Source organism: Prionailurus bengalensis, chromosome F2 (assembly GCF_016509475.1).
Source record: "Prionailurus bengalensis isolate Pbe53 chromosome F2, Fcat_Pben_1.1_paternal_pri, whole genome shotgun sequence".
In the NCBI taxonomy this organism is placed as follows: Eukaryota; Metazoa; Chordata; class Mammalia; order Carnivora; family Felidae; genus Prionailurus; species Prionailurus bengalensis.
The window spans coordinates 41,164,502-41,184,156 of NC_057353.1; the positions used below are offsets into that span (position 1 = coordinate 41,164,502).

General features: G+C 34.2%; 2 protein-coding genes across 2 annotated transcripts in view; both read right to left on the reverse strand.

Moving 5' to 3' along the window:
- Window positions 1-19,655, reverse strand: part of RAD54B (RAD54 homolog B) — a 97,013-nt gene that overhangs the window by 48,305 nt on the left and 29,053 nt on the right. The gene's annotated exons all lie outside the window — the stretch shown is intronic.
- Window positions 82-9,850, reverse strand: LOC122495609 (fibrinogen silencer binding protein). The gene is given in 3 exon segments (XM_043601388.1): window positions 82-4,350; window positions 4,353-4,723; window positions 8,479-9,850. Coding segments are annotated over 3 exon segments (897 nt in total). The 5' UTR covers window positions 8,853-9,850; the 3' UTR covers window positions 82-4,198.

The window sequence follows — 19,655 nt, forward strand, 5'->3', positions numbered from 1 at the left end:
AGCACTATCAGCGCAGAGTCGACACAGGGCTCAATCTCATGAACTGTGAGATCATGACCTGAGCTGAAAAGAGTTGGACGCTTAAACAACTGAGCCACCCAGGCACCCCATCGTTTTATTTTTAAAAATGAACTGATGGATGGATACACGATAAAGCAAATACGGCAAAACAATAATCGCAGAATTTAGGTGGCAGGCATATAAAGGTTTACTGCAAAATGCTTTTAACTTTTCCTATTTGAAGAGTTTCTTAATCTTTTTAACGAGGTGAATTCACACATAATTTTAAGACATTAAAGATCTACTAACAAAGTGTAAGTCTAATGATATATCTCTTTTAATTTAAATTTTGGGGCTAACTTTGGGTGGTAATTTTATTTTAATTTATATGGCTTTCCACTACTTACGAAGCAACTGAACACTAAAAATGATATAAATTCAAATTATACCTACTAGTTTTAATCAATTTAAAAAATATATAAAAATATACTGAGTCAATTTCTCAAAATCATATGCAAACATTTAATATGACTGTTAACATTTAATTAGATTGTATATCTTAAGAACTCACTTTTTTGTATTTAAGTATTACAACCATATTTCATCTAATTATTTTTACATATTTACAATCAAATTCACCATCAAATACTTAACTGATTTTGAGAATTTGTGGATCTTAACATCTAAAAAAAAATATATTATGACATTTAGACATGGTACATTTAGTATCCACTATAAACACAATTATGTAAATAAATGTATTTCAATTGCGCCCCATCCAAAAAATTTTATCTCAGTAGTACTGAATTCTTTGTCTTATGACACATAAAGAGTACACAAATCAGTACAATGTATCACCCTGTATTTAAAAGATATGTATTAACAAAGCATTTAACCACCATCATCTACAGTATATATTAAATACAATATGTCACATTCTAAATTATTTACATGTCTATTTAAAATTTGACATTACTCTAAAAGAAGGCACATGGAAATAATTCATAGTCTAAACATTTTCACATAAATAATGATGCAACAGGGTAGAATGAAATCTTTCAAAAATGAAATAACACTCAATGTCTCATACAAAAAAAGCCAAGTACTTAATGTGAAATTTTTAAGAAATCTAATGGTATTTTTAGAAATGAAAAGAGCTTTGTTAAGTTTTTCAGGATGCCATTATAAATCATACCTAGTTTAGAAAAATCAAGTTGTAAAAGTAACAATGTATCATTTAAGTTCATGTGGATAAGATACAAAGGTGGCAAAAATAACCTGTTATCCAAATTACTAATATACTCAATGAAAGGATATTTTGACTTAGCTTATTTTTCAAATTTAATATGCTTTTACAGAATCAAGTCTACATTTTAAAAATAAAATCACTCTTACCTATGCTTTTCAGCATTACATTTCATAGGTAAAGTTCATGGCATTTAAATTTTTGCAAATTACAATTAAACAAGATTGACTCAGAAAAATGCTGCAGTAAACTCACTGCAATGAGTACAATTCTGGTGTTTAAATGTATATAAAAATAAAGTTTTTTCTTCTACGCAGTCCCTAAATTCTAAGGAGTCTATCACCTGACACAACCAAAGAAACAACAATCTTGAACAATGCTGAAGGAAAATACGACTGTAGAAGACTATTACAGGCAGCAAAAAAACTTTCAAGGGCAATTTTGTATATTAATTTGTTACCTACCACAGTGATTTTAGAACCTAACCACACACAAAAATAAATGTGTTGCACTTTTTTGAACACAAAACTCTCCTAGAAAACATCTCACAAATTTAATGTTGCACAGAGCAGAGTCTGGAAAACTGATCTGGCTGCACAAAGTCAACATTCAAATTGAACATTAACATCAATTCTGAGTAGCAGCATGCTAAGATTATAATATGAATTACATTACATATGTAATATGCTTCCAATAATTTCAAAAAGTTAAAACTGACTACTTCAAGGATGTATTTATTAAAATTATATTGTAAAAACATTAAATTAGAATTATAAGATTCTAATCTCTTGAGTCCAGTTTAGACTTAAAGAAAAATCACAGCATAAAGATGGAAGTACTGAAAAGAGGTATCATATTATACATGCAAGGCATTTTCATAATAAAATATTTAATTCTAATAGCAGACATAAAATGCTGATGAAATTAAGCAATCTACAAACTAAAATAGTACCAGGAGAGGTTTTTTTAATTCTATTTCAATAGCCATAACCTAAATTCTGGATTTAATTTCCTCTCACTAAATGCCCAACTCACAAATGCTATTATAATGCTAACTCAGATATCTAATTTATATCCCTCTAATTAAAAGCATTCAATGACTACTTATTGTGCATTCAACTGTGATTATTTAAAAACAGCATTCGGTGTCATCCATAATCTGGCACCAATCAACTTCCAAACTAATGTCCCTCAATTCACCTTCACCCACCTCCTCTTTTCAGCAAAATTTTCTTGAGAATCTAGTATGATTTAGGCATCAAGCTACATTCCAAATACTCTGTTCTAGTGGTTCTCAAACTTTAGCTTCCATCAGAATCTCTAGAGGGTTTATTATAACAGATTTCTGGATTCACCTCCAGAGTTTCTGATTCAAAAGGAAATGGATTTACATTTCTAACAAAGTTCTCAAGTGGTGGCAATGTTGCTGGTCAACGCTACTCTTGGTGAACCATTACTCTACTCCAAAGGCAACAAACTGGAAGCCCAGTGGCCGAATGAGGTCCACTCACATGTTTTGTCTATGTAGTTTTTAAAACATTTTAAATTATTTGCAAACATTTTTAAGTTGAAAATCTTCACATAAAAATACAGATTTCTGGAGTACTGCATGTAAAAATTTTGCTGGAGCTAATAGTAGCTATTCATTTAATCCTAGTCTAGGTAACTAAGTCCTAATTGGCCCTCTCTGTATCCACTTAAAATCACCTGGCCTACCACTGTGCTTGTATTCCCTGATTCACTTCTCCCCATTCTCTAAACCTTTTCCCATGTTGTTCATTCTGACTTAAACATCCTTTTTCCGCTGTAATGAAATACTGAAATTCCACCTACCCATTTCTAAAGATTGGCTTAAAAATCCTTCCTCAACAAAGCACCAGCAAAAATATACATATTAAAAATTTCACTTAAATTTAAAATGTGCTTTCAGAATTGGGATTTTATTTCTGTAAATACTAAAATAGCAGTATTTACAATAATATATATTAAATCATAACTATTTTTTGCTATTTCTATGTAAAATTTTAATTTTGTTCATTAACTTTTTTACTGTGAAATAAATCTTTTTCAGAATAAGATATGAAAAATGATTACGACATTAAATCTTATAGCCAAAATATATAATAAGTCCAGACAGAGAACAATCTTATTTTGCTGGACAAAAAAGGGAAGAAGGCTAGGGGTAACTGATAGAAGTCCCCTGATTTCATAACCTATGAATCTTTAAAAGCAATTTTAATGAAATAAATACTTCTATAATTTTTTCATATGGAATATATTTTAGTGGATTTTTACTTCTATGGAGTAGCAGGGGAGAAACCTACAGAGAAATGAAAACTGAATGCTGGTCTTTGCTCTGCCATAAACAGCTCTGTTACACCAAGTCACTGAGTTCTCCAATGGACCTCAGTTTCATATCTCTAAACTGAAGAGGTGGAAAAAAGTGATTTCCAAATACCTTCCCTCTCTAAAATTCTATCACTTCTTCAAAACACAGGAAAGCATAAAAATCAATGTCATACAGACAAGCTTCTCTTATCAGGCCTGTACTGTTTCTAAATTAGACGGACTTAAAAACCTTGAACTACAGCTTTCAAAGCTCTAATTTAAAATGCTGAAGACTCAGAACTTTGAAAGAATACGTTTGTATATCTTTTTCATGTATGTCCTATTTTAATGATCAAAATAAGACATCTTTTGTAAGGCCATCAATTAAACTTCTTAGAAAAAAAAATGAAGACAAAAAATATATAACCATGCCAACCAATGCATACGTTTTAATATATCTCAAAAGAAAATTAAATAATTGGATAATGTCAAAAAAAAAGGCTTTTTCACAATTGAAACTAACAACACTTTTTAAGAGTATATGTATCCTGTTTAGGATATTACCAAATGAAAGTAATTTGGCCAAAATTAAAATTATCAAATTGCAAGATTAAAAAAAAAATATTAGAGACTATTACATTCAGGCAGATCATGCCGTAAGCGAACTGCTTTCAACTTCTCCACTTCAATTTTTGCTCTTAGCAGCTCTTCCTCTAGCTGCTGCCTTCTTTTCAATCCATCCCTCTTCTCCTGAACGTACAATCCAAAATTTTTTGATTTTCTAAAATTATCTGATGCTCTTCTTTCAGCATTTGCAGAATCTGAGGGTCATACCCTAACTGTGACCTAAAGTGTTCTCCACGCTCATGCCGAAAAAAATCATCTCTCCTTGGGATAGAAGATGGAGACGAGGTCATTCTCATGTCAACAGAGGAAAGTGACGGCGACAAAGATCTTTCCATAACATGTACTAATTCATGGTCTTCTCTTTGCTCTAAAATATCACTCTGTTGAGAATTTAAAACCAGTGGAGGAGGGGGCTTAATGTCTTCTTCTTGCTTCACCTCCACTGTAATAGCAACTGGATGGTGATCCAACATTACCTGTAGTGAACTCGTACCAGCCTGTGCTTCCTCATCCAAGTTTGCACTACAGCACACAAAAAAGCATTAAATGTAAATCAAATGAAGACAAGAGCATATTTATAGCATCATTTCATAATTAGTATACATCAAATTGTCAAGCTTTAGAGCTATAAAGAAAATTGTGAAACAAAAAAATTTAATCCTTGAAATTTAAAATGACTAAATTTAAAATTTCAATAATATATACATACAGCTCTCACTGCATCCTTAACTTTAAAATCAAGCTCTTAAAAGGACAAAAAATTGCAAATACTACCTAAGGCCAATGAGGTAAATAAAAAAGAAAGGCCTTTCTTAATGCTCTCAAAGAGATACCACATGTTCCCACAAGCCCGACGTTCTTAAATGGTATAAAGGGACATTTACCGCACTTTGGGCCTTGCTATTCCCACACCTTAGCCCTAGATCCCCTGCTCCTGCTCTCCTGGGCTGATCTAAAAATCACCAAGGTCCATGATTTCTAGGATAGAAGACCATAGATAGGAGGTACTGTCCTCCTATAGGATTTCTATATCTGTCCAAAAAAAACAAAAAAAACAAAATCAAGTTTTTGTATGGCTTTGGGTATGCCCAACTATCAGAATGTTATCCTAACTATACAATTTTAGATACCATGGTGTTTATTCTTTACAGATCCTAAACCACATGACTCCATTGGCCTTTCAGTCTTTCAACCATTGGTCAGATAAAGTTCACAGGGAAAGGTTTCATATCCACTACTGTATCCCCAGCAGAGCATAATACTGTACTTGGAACCTAACAGGTATTTATCACATGTTGAATGATTAAACAAAAGGCATTTTTAATGAAGTATTTTTAAATGGCTTATATACTATATACTGAAAGTCTGTTAAATTTACATGTAACTTTCATAAAATACACACTTCTATCAGAGAAAACTAGTTTTAGCATAATTTAAACTGTGACATAACAATATTTGTTATGACATAAAACACAATGTATCTAAAAATTCTACTTTTTCAACAAACAAATTTCATGAGTAACATGAAGCTACTGATTTAAGAATATGTAATTTTTTTCTTGGGTTTTTTTAAATTTATGCTTCTGCCTAACTTAAAAATAAGTTATAGAGGGGAAAGGGAGTATTGGACCATTAATGAAAAAAACACTACATTCAACATTATTTAGAGAACACTTTCCAAATGATAAATAAGTAACATAGTTAAGAATGCACTCTACATGGATGATTAAAATGCTGGAATAAGTTCAAGTAGAACATGAGGAACAAAATTAAAACTCTCCATATGTCACTTACTAATGAAATTAAATTGCCAGAAATTATCAGATATTTAAGAGATACAAATGAAATAATAAGATACATAGTATGTTATGAAAAATTTGTAGATTATATAAATTCCTTACTTTTCATTCTCTTTGTCATCTTACGATTTTCAAAAGTAAAACAATACAATATCAATGTAATTCAAAGTAGTAAGTCTTCCCTTTATTAACTCTAAAACCTAGCAAGGAGGAAGGTTAAAACTACAGACAAAAATGAAACTTTTAAAAACCCACATAATTGCTATTCCAAATTAGTATGTATAAAGGAGTATAAGAACCACTATTATATACAGACATTACACTCCCATGTAAATTTTAAAATGCTTTTATCAGAAATATTCATTTTCATTGAAATATTACGAGTAAGCATAACGAAGTAAAAAATAAAAAATGTTTTAGAGAAGGTCACAAATATTATAAGCAGAAGGACTTCTAAAATTTATGAATTTTGAAGGTCAAATAGACTGCAAAAACACAAAATATAATCTGATATTAGAGAAAAGTAAAAATAAAGACATATATCAATGTGTTATAGAGGTAGCCTTACAAAACGGGTATGTATCTTTAAATATGTTAAATATAAGCAGTAATACTTACCTTATTAAGAATGGGAGAGTTTGGTGAGACTAACAGGCATATTTTATACTGAAGCATAACTAAGATTATAGATTATAAACTTCTGAGAATTATGAAGATTCAAGATGATGTCAAATCAAGTAAAAGCACATTAAATATACAAATATGTTAAATAAAAATGCGAATACAGAGAAAATGGCAATGTGCACACTGACACAAGCACTTAAAAGGCTTATTTCTAATAATAAATTCTTCCCTTTAATATATGAAAAGTTGTTCTTGTTTAAATAGTGGGTTTTGTAATGTATAAATTAACAAATTCATTTATCAGAGCAATGTTGTTATCCCAAAAGATTGACTGTATGTTCACAAATAGTCATAATGTAAACAGATACTTGTATATTACTTCTCTTCTATACTCACTATATTTTTAAAATACACCACTAATTAAAACTACAGTTTATATATGTAGTTTTCAAATTACAAAAGCCTATACTTAATACCCAAAAGGTAGTTTTATACCTGTAACACGAAAGCCACTTTGAGGGGGCAGGGGGGTGGTTAATAAGCAGTACAGTATAAAAGTCTTACTGTGGAGTTTTTTGGACACCCAGCAAATTAGGATTTAATCATTTCTCTTCACAGAGAACATTTTAAGCACTGATGAATTAATACACTGTGTATCCAAGTTCCAGATTCCCCCTGATTTTTTTTTTTTTTACTATGTTATCTTAACCCAGAAATAAGCAGTGTATGATAAGAAGCTGGTCTCAAAAAAACTACCCTAATAAATTATAAAAATAACAAGTTTGGTTAAAAAGTTTTTCTCCCCTGTTTCTCTCCTAACTTCAAAAGGATTTCACAGGTAATCAATAATTTAGCTTATATAATGACTCTTCCACCAAGAAGAAAGCACTGTAAATCTTTGTTTGAAATGTCCCTCAACTCACAAGTTTACAATTTGTTTAAATAACCCTAAATGGTTCAGAAGAATGCAGCTGCCATTTTTATCTTTTGTCAGGGGTTAAAATTTGAATTAGTAATAAGATAACAGTTTTGAAGATTCCCAGTTATTCCCAGACCATAAATTTAACCAAACAACTGATTCTAACCCTGTAAGAACTTAGTTGCTTACTCATATATTAAAATTCATAGTTTATATCTTTGCAAAATAGGAGTGCTTACCCTTCTTTCCTATATGATTCAAGATCAAAGTGAAACTACACTATTAATGAACAAAAACAACAAAAACTTTTAATTTTATTAAGTAATCTGAATCCCTAATTAGGCATTAACTCCTTGTATTTATCTTTCTTATTTTGAATATGTTGGAAAATAATTTAAACTGTCTTAGTATATACAATCATGCCATTAATAAATTTACTTAATTTTTTATTTTAGGCTTTTAGCTCAATTAATATTCACTAAGTGTAGACAGTAATAATTCATTAAAAAACAAGGGTTCTTCCATTTCTCCTGAAACTGCTAACTTTACATAAAATTGAAAATTCCAATGAAATATAATCTTAAATAAGAAAAAGATATCTCTCAGAAGCTAATTAGCAATTTAAATTTTAAGCTTAAAAAGTTTATGAGGTTATGTTACAAATTTCATCCCATTTATTACTCCCTAACCTTTACTTTTAGAAACTATAGAGAGAGGGAAGGGGGAGGGGAAGACAATAAAAAGTGGCTTAAATCAAATGCAGCAGAAAAATTCCTTATAGCCTCACTTTTCTTTTTTAAGAAAGCAAAACAAAGACACTATTCATTGCTCCCGTAGTGGGGATGCTTACTATGCATATCTCTATCACAACTAAGCCAGAGCCCAATAGATAGGAGGCGCCATAATTTTCCACAAGAAAATAAAATAAAGCTTACCTTTGAATGTGGTTCCTGTCTCTTACCAGGCAAAAACTGGAAATCTGGGGAATCATCTCCATAACTTTCTTGGTTGGCTCAGAAATATTGCTTTTAAAATCTGATTGGGTCTCTTTTTGCTGCAATAGCTCCTGTTTGGCATATTCTTTGAGCCTTTTGTAAAGGGTGCGTAGGCCCTGGGCTGTTCGAGGAGGGCGATCTACTCCAATTGCATTATAGTTTACTGCTATGATATCCCAACATCTATTCTTTTCCACTATTACTGAATGTTTATTAGTGTGTTCTTCGAGAATTTTAACATATGGCTTCACAAGCTTTAGCAAATCAAGCTTTTCAGATAAGGTAAAATTGGAAGATCTAGCCTTTCCTACCATTGTTCTTTTCAAATTAAGTAGGCAGTTTCTGAAACCACCATGCAGCCTTCAGCTCTGCTCAGCTCTTTTCACAAACAGAAAAAGATCAGGCTTAACTAGGCTAGCCTCATTTAGGCCCACGCCTACAGGGGAGGGTTTATTAAAATTCCTCCAGCTTAAGCTGACGCAGGTTCAGGAAATCTGCTTAAGCCAAGCCTGACCTACATAAAGCTTCTCACTGAAGAAGACAGGAAGGCACAAGCAAAACACACTTGTGTATAAAGAGAACAGCTCGAGATAGGATTTAATACACAAAGGTCTAGAGATAAACAGGGAACACAGCTAAAAATTAGCTAATTTAGTGAGAATATCGTATTTCCACACATGTATGCCTAGCTGATAGACTGAAACTGCATTGCAGTACCACTTTAATAAAAACAAAAGAGGAACTGTTTTGTGCTATTTGTTTACAAATCCAGTAGACAGGGAAATGAAAAACTAAAGATGAGTGATGAATGTAGTGATTCCTAACAGAGCCCCTAATCACTGTTTTCTGAGCTGCTGTTCTCTTACAAAATCTGCATAATGCTGGTCCTGCTGTCAATCAGGAATTGCATATCCTCTAGCTAGTTAGGTTACACCCAGACCCAGACTTCACAGTAAAGCTAAGCTTCTCCTTCATTTACAGTCTACAATAGCCGCTACATTTTTTTCAGTTACTTATGAAAAAATTTTTGTTGAACATTAAATCTAAAAAACACTTAAAAATTATATGTTTAAAGCAATGGATTATTCTAGCTGTAACTTATGTGAATATGCTAGCCTGCTTTATCATGTGTAAAAAAACACCATTCACAGTGAGAACAGAATAATCATGCCTGAAGACCACACACAACAAAATGGCATTTGCTATTATTACAGAGTAGGATTTTTATTTAGCTATATTCATATAATTTGGACTATTTAAAAACGAGACACCAGGAGGCGCTTTGGGTGGCTCAGACAGTTAAGCGTCTCACTCGATTTAATTTCAGTTCAGGTCATGATCCCACGGTTCGTGGGATCAAGCCCTGAGTCTGACTCTGCACTGGAAGTTCAGAGCCTGCTTGGGATTCTCTCTCTCTGCCCCTCCCCCACCTGCAGTATCTCTCTCTGGCTCTCAAATAAACATTAAAAAAGAGAGAAAGAGAGAGAGACTTCAGACTCAAAATAGAGTCACTTATGCTAAGTCCCATGTCACCTAATTGCAACTTAATTACAGTTTTGGCTCTTCTAAAAACGGGATTTTAAACCAATCAAGAACTATGTGATCAGCACTAGTGAGGCAATCTGCCTGACAGACCCCTGCCAGACCCTTAAGGAAAATGAACACAACCAATCCACTTTTTCCTAGGATAATTTCCTTGTTCGCACTCACTTCTGCCTATGAAAGTCATTCATTTTGTATAGTTCCTCAGAGTTCTCTTCTGTCTGTTAAATGGGATGCTAATTCATAAATCATTGAATAAAATCAATAAGACCTTCAAAACTTATTCAATTGAATGTTGTTTTTTTAACAAATGTAAACAGCTAGTCTAGCCATTTGCAAGGCCACCAGGTGGAGTTTAGAATGTACTTTCTAATCCCTGTCAGAAAACATAATAAATGTATGCATAACAATTTTAACAATGTAACATAAACAAGGTAAAAAAAAAAAAAAAGCCTAGTTTCCCTTCATATACAAGTATAGGGGCTAAGGGCAAGCTGCTCCAAAAATGGGCCACTTTGGATGAAGACTGTTTTGACTTAAAAGCAATCAAAACTTAGCAGATTCAGGAAAAGCTCTTAACCTCCCCCTCAGCTGCCTAAATTTACATTGAAAAGGAGAACCTGTACCAAGAAGAAAAGCTACTAACAGATTGTTCCTTACTCAAGAAAGGTATCTACAGTAACAGGGCAACCTTTGTTTTCCATACATATACTCTTACCTTCCTGCTAAAGGTCTTCCTCCTCTTTGTTTCCCCAGACCACTAAACCCCCTCCTTAGCTCAGGATGTTATATAAGTCTCAAATTCCCTGTCTTTGAAATCTCATGTCTGTGTGGATTCCCCGTATGCATAAAACTAAATTTGATTTTCTCCTGCTAATCTATCTCCTGTCAATTTAATTCTTAGTCCAGTGAAAACGACCTAAAGGGCAGAAGATATTTATTCCTCCCTAACATAGCCGTTAGGCAGTTTTATTGCTCAGTAAATTGCAGAAAATAGAAATGCAAATGATATTTGTCCACAGAGTACAGGATATATGCCGTCTTTAGATAACAAATTTAGTTAATTTCAGAAGAAATAACTGGCGATGTATTAAAAAATGAAATGCTGGGGCACCCGGGTGGCTCAGTCGGTTACAGTGTCCGACTTCAGCTCAGGTCATAATCTCACGGTTTGGTTCTTGAGTTCAAGCCCTACACTGGGCTCCCTGCTGTCAGCACAGAGCCCTCTTCAGATCCTCTGTTACCCCTCTCTCTAACCATTCTACGCTCATACTCTCTCAAAAATAAACAAACATTAAAAATTTTTAATAAAAAATGAAATACTAATAAAAATATGAAAAATCAATAAATCTCATAAAATTATTTCAAAAAATGTATACTAAAAATAATTTTCATCCACAAGACTGGCAAAATTCTTAAAGATTGAGAATGTCAAGTAGACGATGGTGCAGGGCAAAGGGTTCTCTTTGGTACTATCATGGGAGTGTAAAACAGCATTCTGGATGGCAGTGTGAGAGTATTAATATTTCACATGTGTAAAACCTTCTAAAATTGCAGTAATCTTACTTCTCAGAATCTAACTTAGAAAAAATATTCAAATACAGGGAAGAATAAACCATTCCCTGTAATAGTATACTGTTGGAAGCAATCTAAGGGCATTTCAGGTGGGGACAATTAAAATCACTAGAATAGGGGCGCCTGGTGGCATAGTTGGGAAAGCATCCAACTGTTGATTTAGGCTCAGGTCATGATCTTGCAGTTTGTGCGTTTAGACCCCACATTAGGGTCTGTGCCTGACAGCATGGAGCCTACCTGGAATTCTCTCTCTGCTCCTCCCCACCCACCTTTCTCTCAAAATAAATAAAATTAAAAAAAATTTTTTTTAATCACTAGAATACATCCATAACTCTAGGCAGCACTAAAATAAAAGCGGCAGATTTTTTATGTATTGACACAGAATAAGCTCCAAGATATATGGTAGGTGAAATGAGCAAGTAAAAGAAAAATACATACTATATAATCCCATTATGTTTACAACAACCAAAGCTAAATAACTGTAGATACAGAAAAAATATACACAGTAACAAAATATGTAGGCAGGCATAAACACATGTATGAAAATGTACTCCCAAAAGGTCTAGAACTCCACTGTCCAATACAGTAATGTTAAGAAAAGAAAACCACAGGCCCTAATGGTATCACTTTGACTGAGTTCCCAAACTGGGGCTTAATACCCAAACTTAACTGCAGTTTCAACCTCCCCCCAGAAATGTGGCCTTAACCAGTCAGTCAGGAAATTTTTCTTTCCACCAGTGCCAATGACTCTGTCATCTGGGTCCTCTCTCCCTCAAAGAAAGATGAGGTACTCTGCATGGTAAGACCCCTCCCCCAGAAAACAACCTTGTCAATCCTTTTCTTTCGCTAATAACTTTCTTAACCCTCCTTCCTTCCTTCTATAAAAACCTTTCATTTTAGGGGCGCCTGGGTGGTGCAGTCGGTTGGGCATCCGACTTCAGCCAGGTCACGATCTCGCGGTCCGGGAGTTCGAGCCCCGCGTCAGGCTCTGGGCTGATGGCTTGGAGCCTGGAGCCTGTTTCCGATTCTGTGTCTCCCTCTCTCTCTGCCCCTCCTCCGTTCATGCTCTGTCTCTCTCTGTCCCAAAAATAAATAAACGTAGAAAAAAAAAATTAAAAAAAAAACAAAACAAAAAAAACTTTCATTTTATACAACTCTTTGGAGTGCCTCTCTACTAGCTAGAGGAGGTGGGGCCCAATGCATGAATTCTTTAATAAAACCAATTAGATCTTCAAACTTACTTGGCCTGATTATTTAGCAGTAGCCATGAATCATGTGTGGCTACTGAGCATTTTAAATGTTGTTAATGGAACCGAGAAAGTGAATTTTAAATTTTATTGAATTTTAATTTAAAGTTAAAAAATTTAAATTGAAGAAACATATTTTTTCCATGAAATACAACTTTACTGTTTTGGTAGGATTACATTTTACATAACCTTTTGATCCCATATACTACTATTTCTAACATTACTGACAAGAACAACCCCCTTGACCAAACTTTAGTCAGGCTCCTCTGAGCCCTCTTCTCAACTATGCTTTGGCCTTGGCAGCCTGCCAGGCCCAGATTTGGCAAGAATCTCTCTACTCTTGATACCTAACCAAATTCTTCATACCTTCACCCGGATCCTAACCAAGTTCCTCTCAGTAATTTTTCATTCACTCACTTCTATATCCTGCCCCTTGGCTATAAATCCCTGTTGTGTTGGGAGTTCAATTCAATCTCTAGCCTCTACTGCAATAGTTTTGAGTAAAGTCTTCTTATTTTACTTTTCCAATACAATTTTTCTTTGACATTACACATAATCACATCACCAGTGTAGACAATGTTTCTTTCTTTTTTTTTTTTTAAAGTAATCTCTACACCTAATAAAGGGCTTAAACTCACAAACCTGAGGGTCAAGAGTCGCATGCTCTATCAACTGAGCCACCCAGGGCCCTTCCACCAGTGTATTCAATCTTAACAAATTGATTACGTTTGAATGATTTTTTTCTATGCACTGATGTAACATTTAATGGACTTGTTTGAATATTTTATGCAGACAGTACAAATTACAGTGATATCCTGTGTAACTGCAATTGATTACTGTCCTGAAATATTTAGTACAGTTTTAATTGCATTATAATTAAACTCTTTTTCTAGCCAAAAACATTTAAGAATGGACAAAATTTTTTTTTAATGTTTATTTATTTTTGAGAGACAGAAACAGACAGAGCACAAGCATGGGAGGAGCAGAGAGAGAGGGAGACACAGAATCCAAAACAGGCTCCAGGCTCTGAGCTGTCAGCACAGAGCCCAGTGCGGGGCTCGAACCCACAAACTGTGAGATCATGACCTGAGTTGAAGTCAGACGCTCAACCAACTGAGCCACCCAGGCACCCCAAGAATGGATAAATTTTTTAATAGAAAAAGAAAATACACTACTGATGCAGAATCAAGTGGACATGCAGAAGCTAGTACTCTCACTGGAACAATGAAGAATAAAGACTGGACTAAGGCACATCACAAATTTCACAATAAACACTAAATACAATTTGATACAAGAGAACAGAAAGAAGCTGTTCATTGTGTAAAAAAATTTTAGATTATAAACCAGACAATACTATGTGACACTGTCAACAAATACATAGTAAATCTAACAAGAAATTTCCTCTCAACAAACAAAAATGAAGTTTAATCATCTAAAAAAAGAATTAAATATCCAGAAACATTTTTAAATAATATATAACAAGGTGTGAGCTTGTCACTTTGGCCAGCCATAAAATGGCTTGGTTTCTTGCACAAAAAAGGAAAACAATTTCTAGATGAAGAGCTGGTGAAAAAAACTTTATTTCAGGTATGGAAATTTTGTTTAGAACATTACGGGAAAATTTTTTTAAAGATATTTTTAGGGGTGTCTGACTGGCTCAGTCAGAAGAGCATGCAACTTTTGATCTTGGGGTCATGAGCTCAAGCCCCATGTTGAGTGCAGAGATTACCAAAAAAAACAAAAAGCAAAAAACAATATATACTTTTAAAAGGATTAATTAAGCAAACAACAATTGTCTACAGAATACAAGACCTAACACACTGATTCAATGATTCAGTATTTTTAAAATACAAATACTTTTCTTTAGATTTAAATGAGTTGTACAATTAAAAGATAAACTTTACTATGAATATTTGGGTCACATCTTATCTCAAAGGACTTCCAAACTGATAAGAAATGCTATCAATTCATGACCAAATATTCATGGCATAGATATTTGTGTATCTTCTGTATCTGTAAAAAGAAGAATTTCAGTGAGAAATGGAAAAAAAAAGTTCTACCACAACCGATCATTGCTCTCTTAGGTTAGGTTAAAACTGACTTATTGAAATTTTAAAACAAAAAACTAATGTTTTGGGGTGTCTGGCTGGCTCAGTCAATAGAGCATGCAACTCTTGATCCTGGGGTCATAAGTTCAAGCCCCGTGTTGGGTGTACAGTTTACTTTAAAAGATAATTAATTAATGACAGATAAATAAACTAATGAATGTTTTACTTATTACTTTGTTCCAGATATACTATAAAAATTTTGTACTTGATTTTCATAAGTAGACTCTAAGGAAACTATCTTGAATATAGTTGTTAAAATCATTTGGAATGTGTATGCAACTGCTATGAACACTGCCAGTTTATAGAAAAAGAAACAGAACACATTTCATTTAATGATGTTTTTTTGTTCTTCACCAGTGCTCACTGGTTGAGTCACAAAGTTTTGTAAAGAATTATAGTACTGTGAACTCCAATTCAACATTTGTTTGAAACAAAAGGAATGCTTGCCAAACATTCAATAATCAAAAACGAAAAAATGATACTTCACATTTTCTTACCAATATCACAGTTATATACGAATGAGCTAAATTTGAAGCTCTGACAAAAAAGTATCTGTGACCTGGTTAGATAGGTAAGAGAATTATGTTTAAAGTGAAAATTTTCGGGGCGCCTGGATGGCTCAGTCGGTTGGGCAGCCGACTTCGGCTCAGGTCATGATCTCGCAGTCCGTGAGTTCGAGCCCAGCATCGGGCTCTGTGCTAACAGCTCAGAGCCCAGAGCCTGTTTCGGATTCTGTGTCTCCCTCTCTCTCTCTGACCCTCCCCCGTTCATGCTCTGTCTCTCTCTGTCTCAAAAATAAATAAACGTTAAAAAAAATTTTTTTAAGTGAAAATTTTCATAATGATACAAGTCAGTAAGTGACATACACATTTTTCCAACATGAATCAATGGAAAACTTTAATTGCAATTCAGAGTGATATGCAAATTGCATGCAAAAGCTATAAAATTTTTGAAAAATACTTTGTTGGGGCGCCAGGGTAGCTCAGTCAGTTAAGCATCCGACTGGATCTCAGTTTAGGTCTTAACCTCACAATCATGAGTTCAAGCCCTGTGTTGGGCTCTGCACTGAGCCTGGAGCCTGCTTAAGATTCTACCTCTCTCTCTCTCTCCCCCTCTGCTCCTCTCCCCCGCTCAGGCTCTCTCTCCAAAAATAAAAAATATTTTGTTGATATTCATAAATTTAGACCTGCCTTTTAATTTACACAATGACCGTGTGAAATCAATGTTAATAATATTAACATTGAAAATGTGACATAGTAAATTTACTTAACTTTGACATACTTTTGAAACTGATGTGGTTTTTTTTTTAATGTTTATTTACTTTTGAAGGAGAGAGACACAGAACATGAGCAGGGGAGGGGCAGAGAGAGAGAGAGAGAGAGAGAGAGAGAGAGAGACATAGAATCCCTAACAGGCTCCAGGCTCTGAGCTGTCAGCACAGAGTCCAACGTGGGGCTCAAATTCACGAGCTGTGCGATCATGACCTGAGCTGAAGTCGGACGCTCAACTGACTGAGCCACCCAGGTGCCCTGAAACTGATACTTTTAATTCCCAGTCAAATCAATTCTTCTAAAACAGATGGAATTAGTTTTGCAGATCTAGATATGAATATAAACAAAATTTTTAAAAACTCTATTCAGATAGTAAACAACTTTTAACTATGTTTAGAACTTGGGTATACAAATCTGTTTTTTCAATTGTACTATGCAATCTAAATAATGATCAAGAATTCACAATAAAAATTCAGCACCCAAACTGAGATGTAAATGTAAAATATATACCAACTTTTTAAGACTTAGTACAAATAATAACATATTAATTACATGTTGAGATGATATAAATTTTGGGTTAAATAAAATGCATCATAAATATTAATTTCATCTGCTTTTTACTTTTTCTTAATGTGGCTACTAGAAAATTTTATAATCTATGTACATGATTTATATTTCTATTGACACAATGGTCTAGAAGGATAGCCATCAAATTATTGACAGTAACTATTACTGGAAGGAGGCTGAAATGGAGAATAGTAAAGAACTATTAATTTAACTGTATTATTAGAAAATGTATAAAAATATGTTCATATATCACTTATATAACCAAAATCAAATTGTAAGTAACTCTTACAAACTAAGAAAAACAATGCTATAGAATACTGGATGTAGAATACAAAAAAATGTAAAGAATAAAAGAACATCCAACATATAGAACTTGACCTCACAAGTAATTAGGGAGGTAGAAATGAAAAGATCACAGTAGATTTTACCAATTCAACTGGCAAAAGTTAAAAAAAAGTTAGGGGCGCCTGGGTGGCTCAGTCGATTGAGCGTCCGACTTTGACTCAGGTCATGATCTCACGGTTTGTGAGTTTGAGCCCCGCGTCGGGCTCTGTGCTGACAGCTTGGAGCTGGGAGCCTGCTTTGGATTCTGTCTCCTTCTCTCTCTGCCCTTCCCCACTGGTGCTCTGTCTCTCAAAAATAAATGTAAAAAAAAAAAAATTTTTTTTTAAAGTTAAAAAGGTTTAATTTAGCAGGATGTGTTAAAAAAGATGGGGAGGGGGCACCTGGGTGGCTTAGTCGGTTAAGCGTCAGACTTCAGCTCAGGTCATGATCTCACGGTTTGTGGGTTTGAGCCCGCGTCGGGCTCTGTGCTGTCAGTTGAGTCTGGAGCCTGCTTCCGATTCTGTCTCCCTCTCTCTCTGCCCCTCCCCCACTCACTCTCTGTCTCTATCAAAAAATGAATAAATGTTAAAAAAACTAAAAAAAAAAAAAAGATGGGGAAATAAATTCTCTCATATGCTAATGATGGCAGAGTCATTTTGGAAGGCAGTTTGGCAGACCATATTAAAATGTAATGCAAAAATAATAATTAAAAAAAGTAATGCAAACACATTATGATCTGACTACTATTTGCATAAGTTCGTAAGACCACATGCACAATGATATACACTGCAGGATTGTTTTTAACAAAAATCCTAAATAAACTATGATATAATCATACCATTGTTACTCTGCAGCAATTAAAAGAATGAGGTACCTCTATATGTTCTAAAATTAAAACAAGTATCTCCAAAGCATACTAGTGAAAACTGCAGGGGCACCTGGGTGGCTCAGTCAGCTAAGCGTCCGACTTCAGCTCAGGTCATGATCTCGCAGTTTGTGAGTTTGAGCTGTGTGCCGGGCTCTGTGCTGACAGCTCGGAGCCTGGAACCTGCTTCAGATTCTGTGTCTGCCTCTGCCTCTCTCTCTCAAAAAAAAAAAAAAAAACCAAAACATTAAAAATTAAAAAAAAAAAAAAAACTGCAAAGAACCCTCAACACAGAACAAAACAAAAAGCAACCTTTTCATTTTGGGAGTAGATATTTGCAAATGATACATCTGATAATGGGTTAAAATCCAAAACATATAAAGAATTTATATAACTTAACACCAAAAAAGAAACCCCACAAATAACCCAATTTAAAGTGGGCAGAGGACCTGAATAGACATTTCTCCAAAGAAGACATCCAGATGACCAATAGACACATGAAAAGATGCTCAATATCACTAATCATTAAGGAAATGCAAATCACCTCACACCAGCCAGAATGGTTGGTATCAAAAAGACAGACATAACAAGTGTTGGCAAGAATGTAAAGAAAAAAACCTTCATGCACTGTTGTGGGAATGTAAATTGGTGCAACCAATGTGGAATACAGTATGGAGGTTCCTCAAAAAATTAAAAATAGAATTACCATATGATACAGTAATTCCACTACAAGAAATTTACCCTAACAAAAACATTAATTCAACAAGACATATGCACCATGTTTATTGCAGCATTATTTACAACAGCCAAGATACAGAAGCAACCTAAGTGCCCACTGATAGATGTATGAATACAGAATATGTGGTACACACACACACACACACACACACACACACACACACACTAGAATATTACTCAGCCATAAAAAAAAAAGAATGAGATCTTGCCATTTGTAACAACATAGATGGTCACAAAAGGTATCATCTTAAGTAATATAAGTCAGACAAAAACAAAAACCATGATTTCACTTCCACGTGCATCTAAAAAACAAATGAACAAACAAAAGAAAACAGAAACAGACTCATGAAAACTGAGAATAAACTAGTAGTTGCCAGAGGGGAGGGGAGTAGGGGAATGGGCAAAATAGGTGAAGGGGATTAAGAGGTATAAACTTTAAGTTATAAAATAGGTCATGGAAATAAAAATATATAGCATTGGGAATATAGTGAATAATATTGTAATAATGTTGTATGGTGACAGATGGTGACTACATTTTATCATGGTGAGTACTGAATAATGTACAGCTTGTCAAATCACTATGCTGTACACCTGAAACTAATATAACTAATGAAATCAACTATACTCCCAACAATAGAAGTTTTTTTATATCAATTTTTAAAAGTAAGCTAGACTGGGCTGCCTGGGTGGCTCAGTCGGTTGAGTGTCCAACTTTGGCTCAGGTCATGATCTCATGGTTTGTGGGTTTGAGTCCCATGTCTGGCTCTATGCTGACAGCTCAGAGCCTGGGGTTCTTAGGTATTCTGTGTCTTCCTCTCTCTCTGCCCCTCCCCTGCTCACATTCTGTCTCTCTCACTCAAAAATAAATATTCAAAAATAA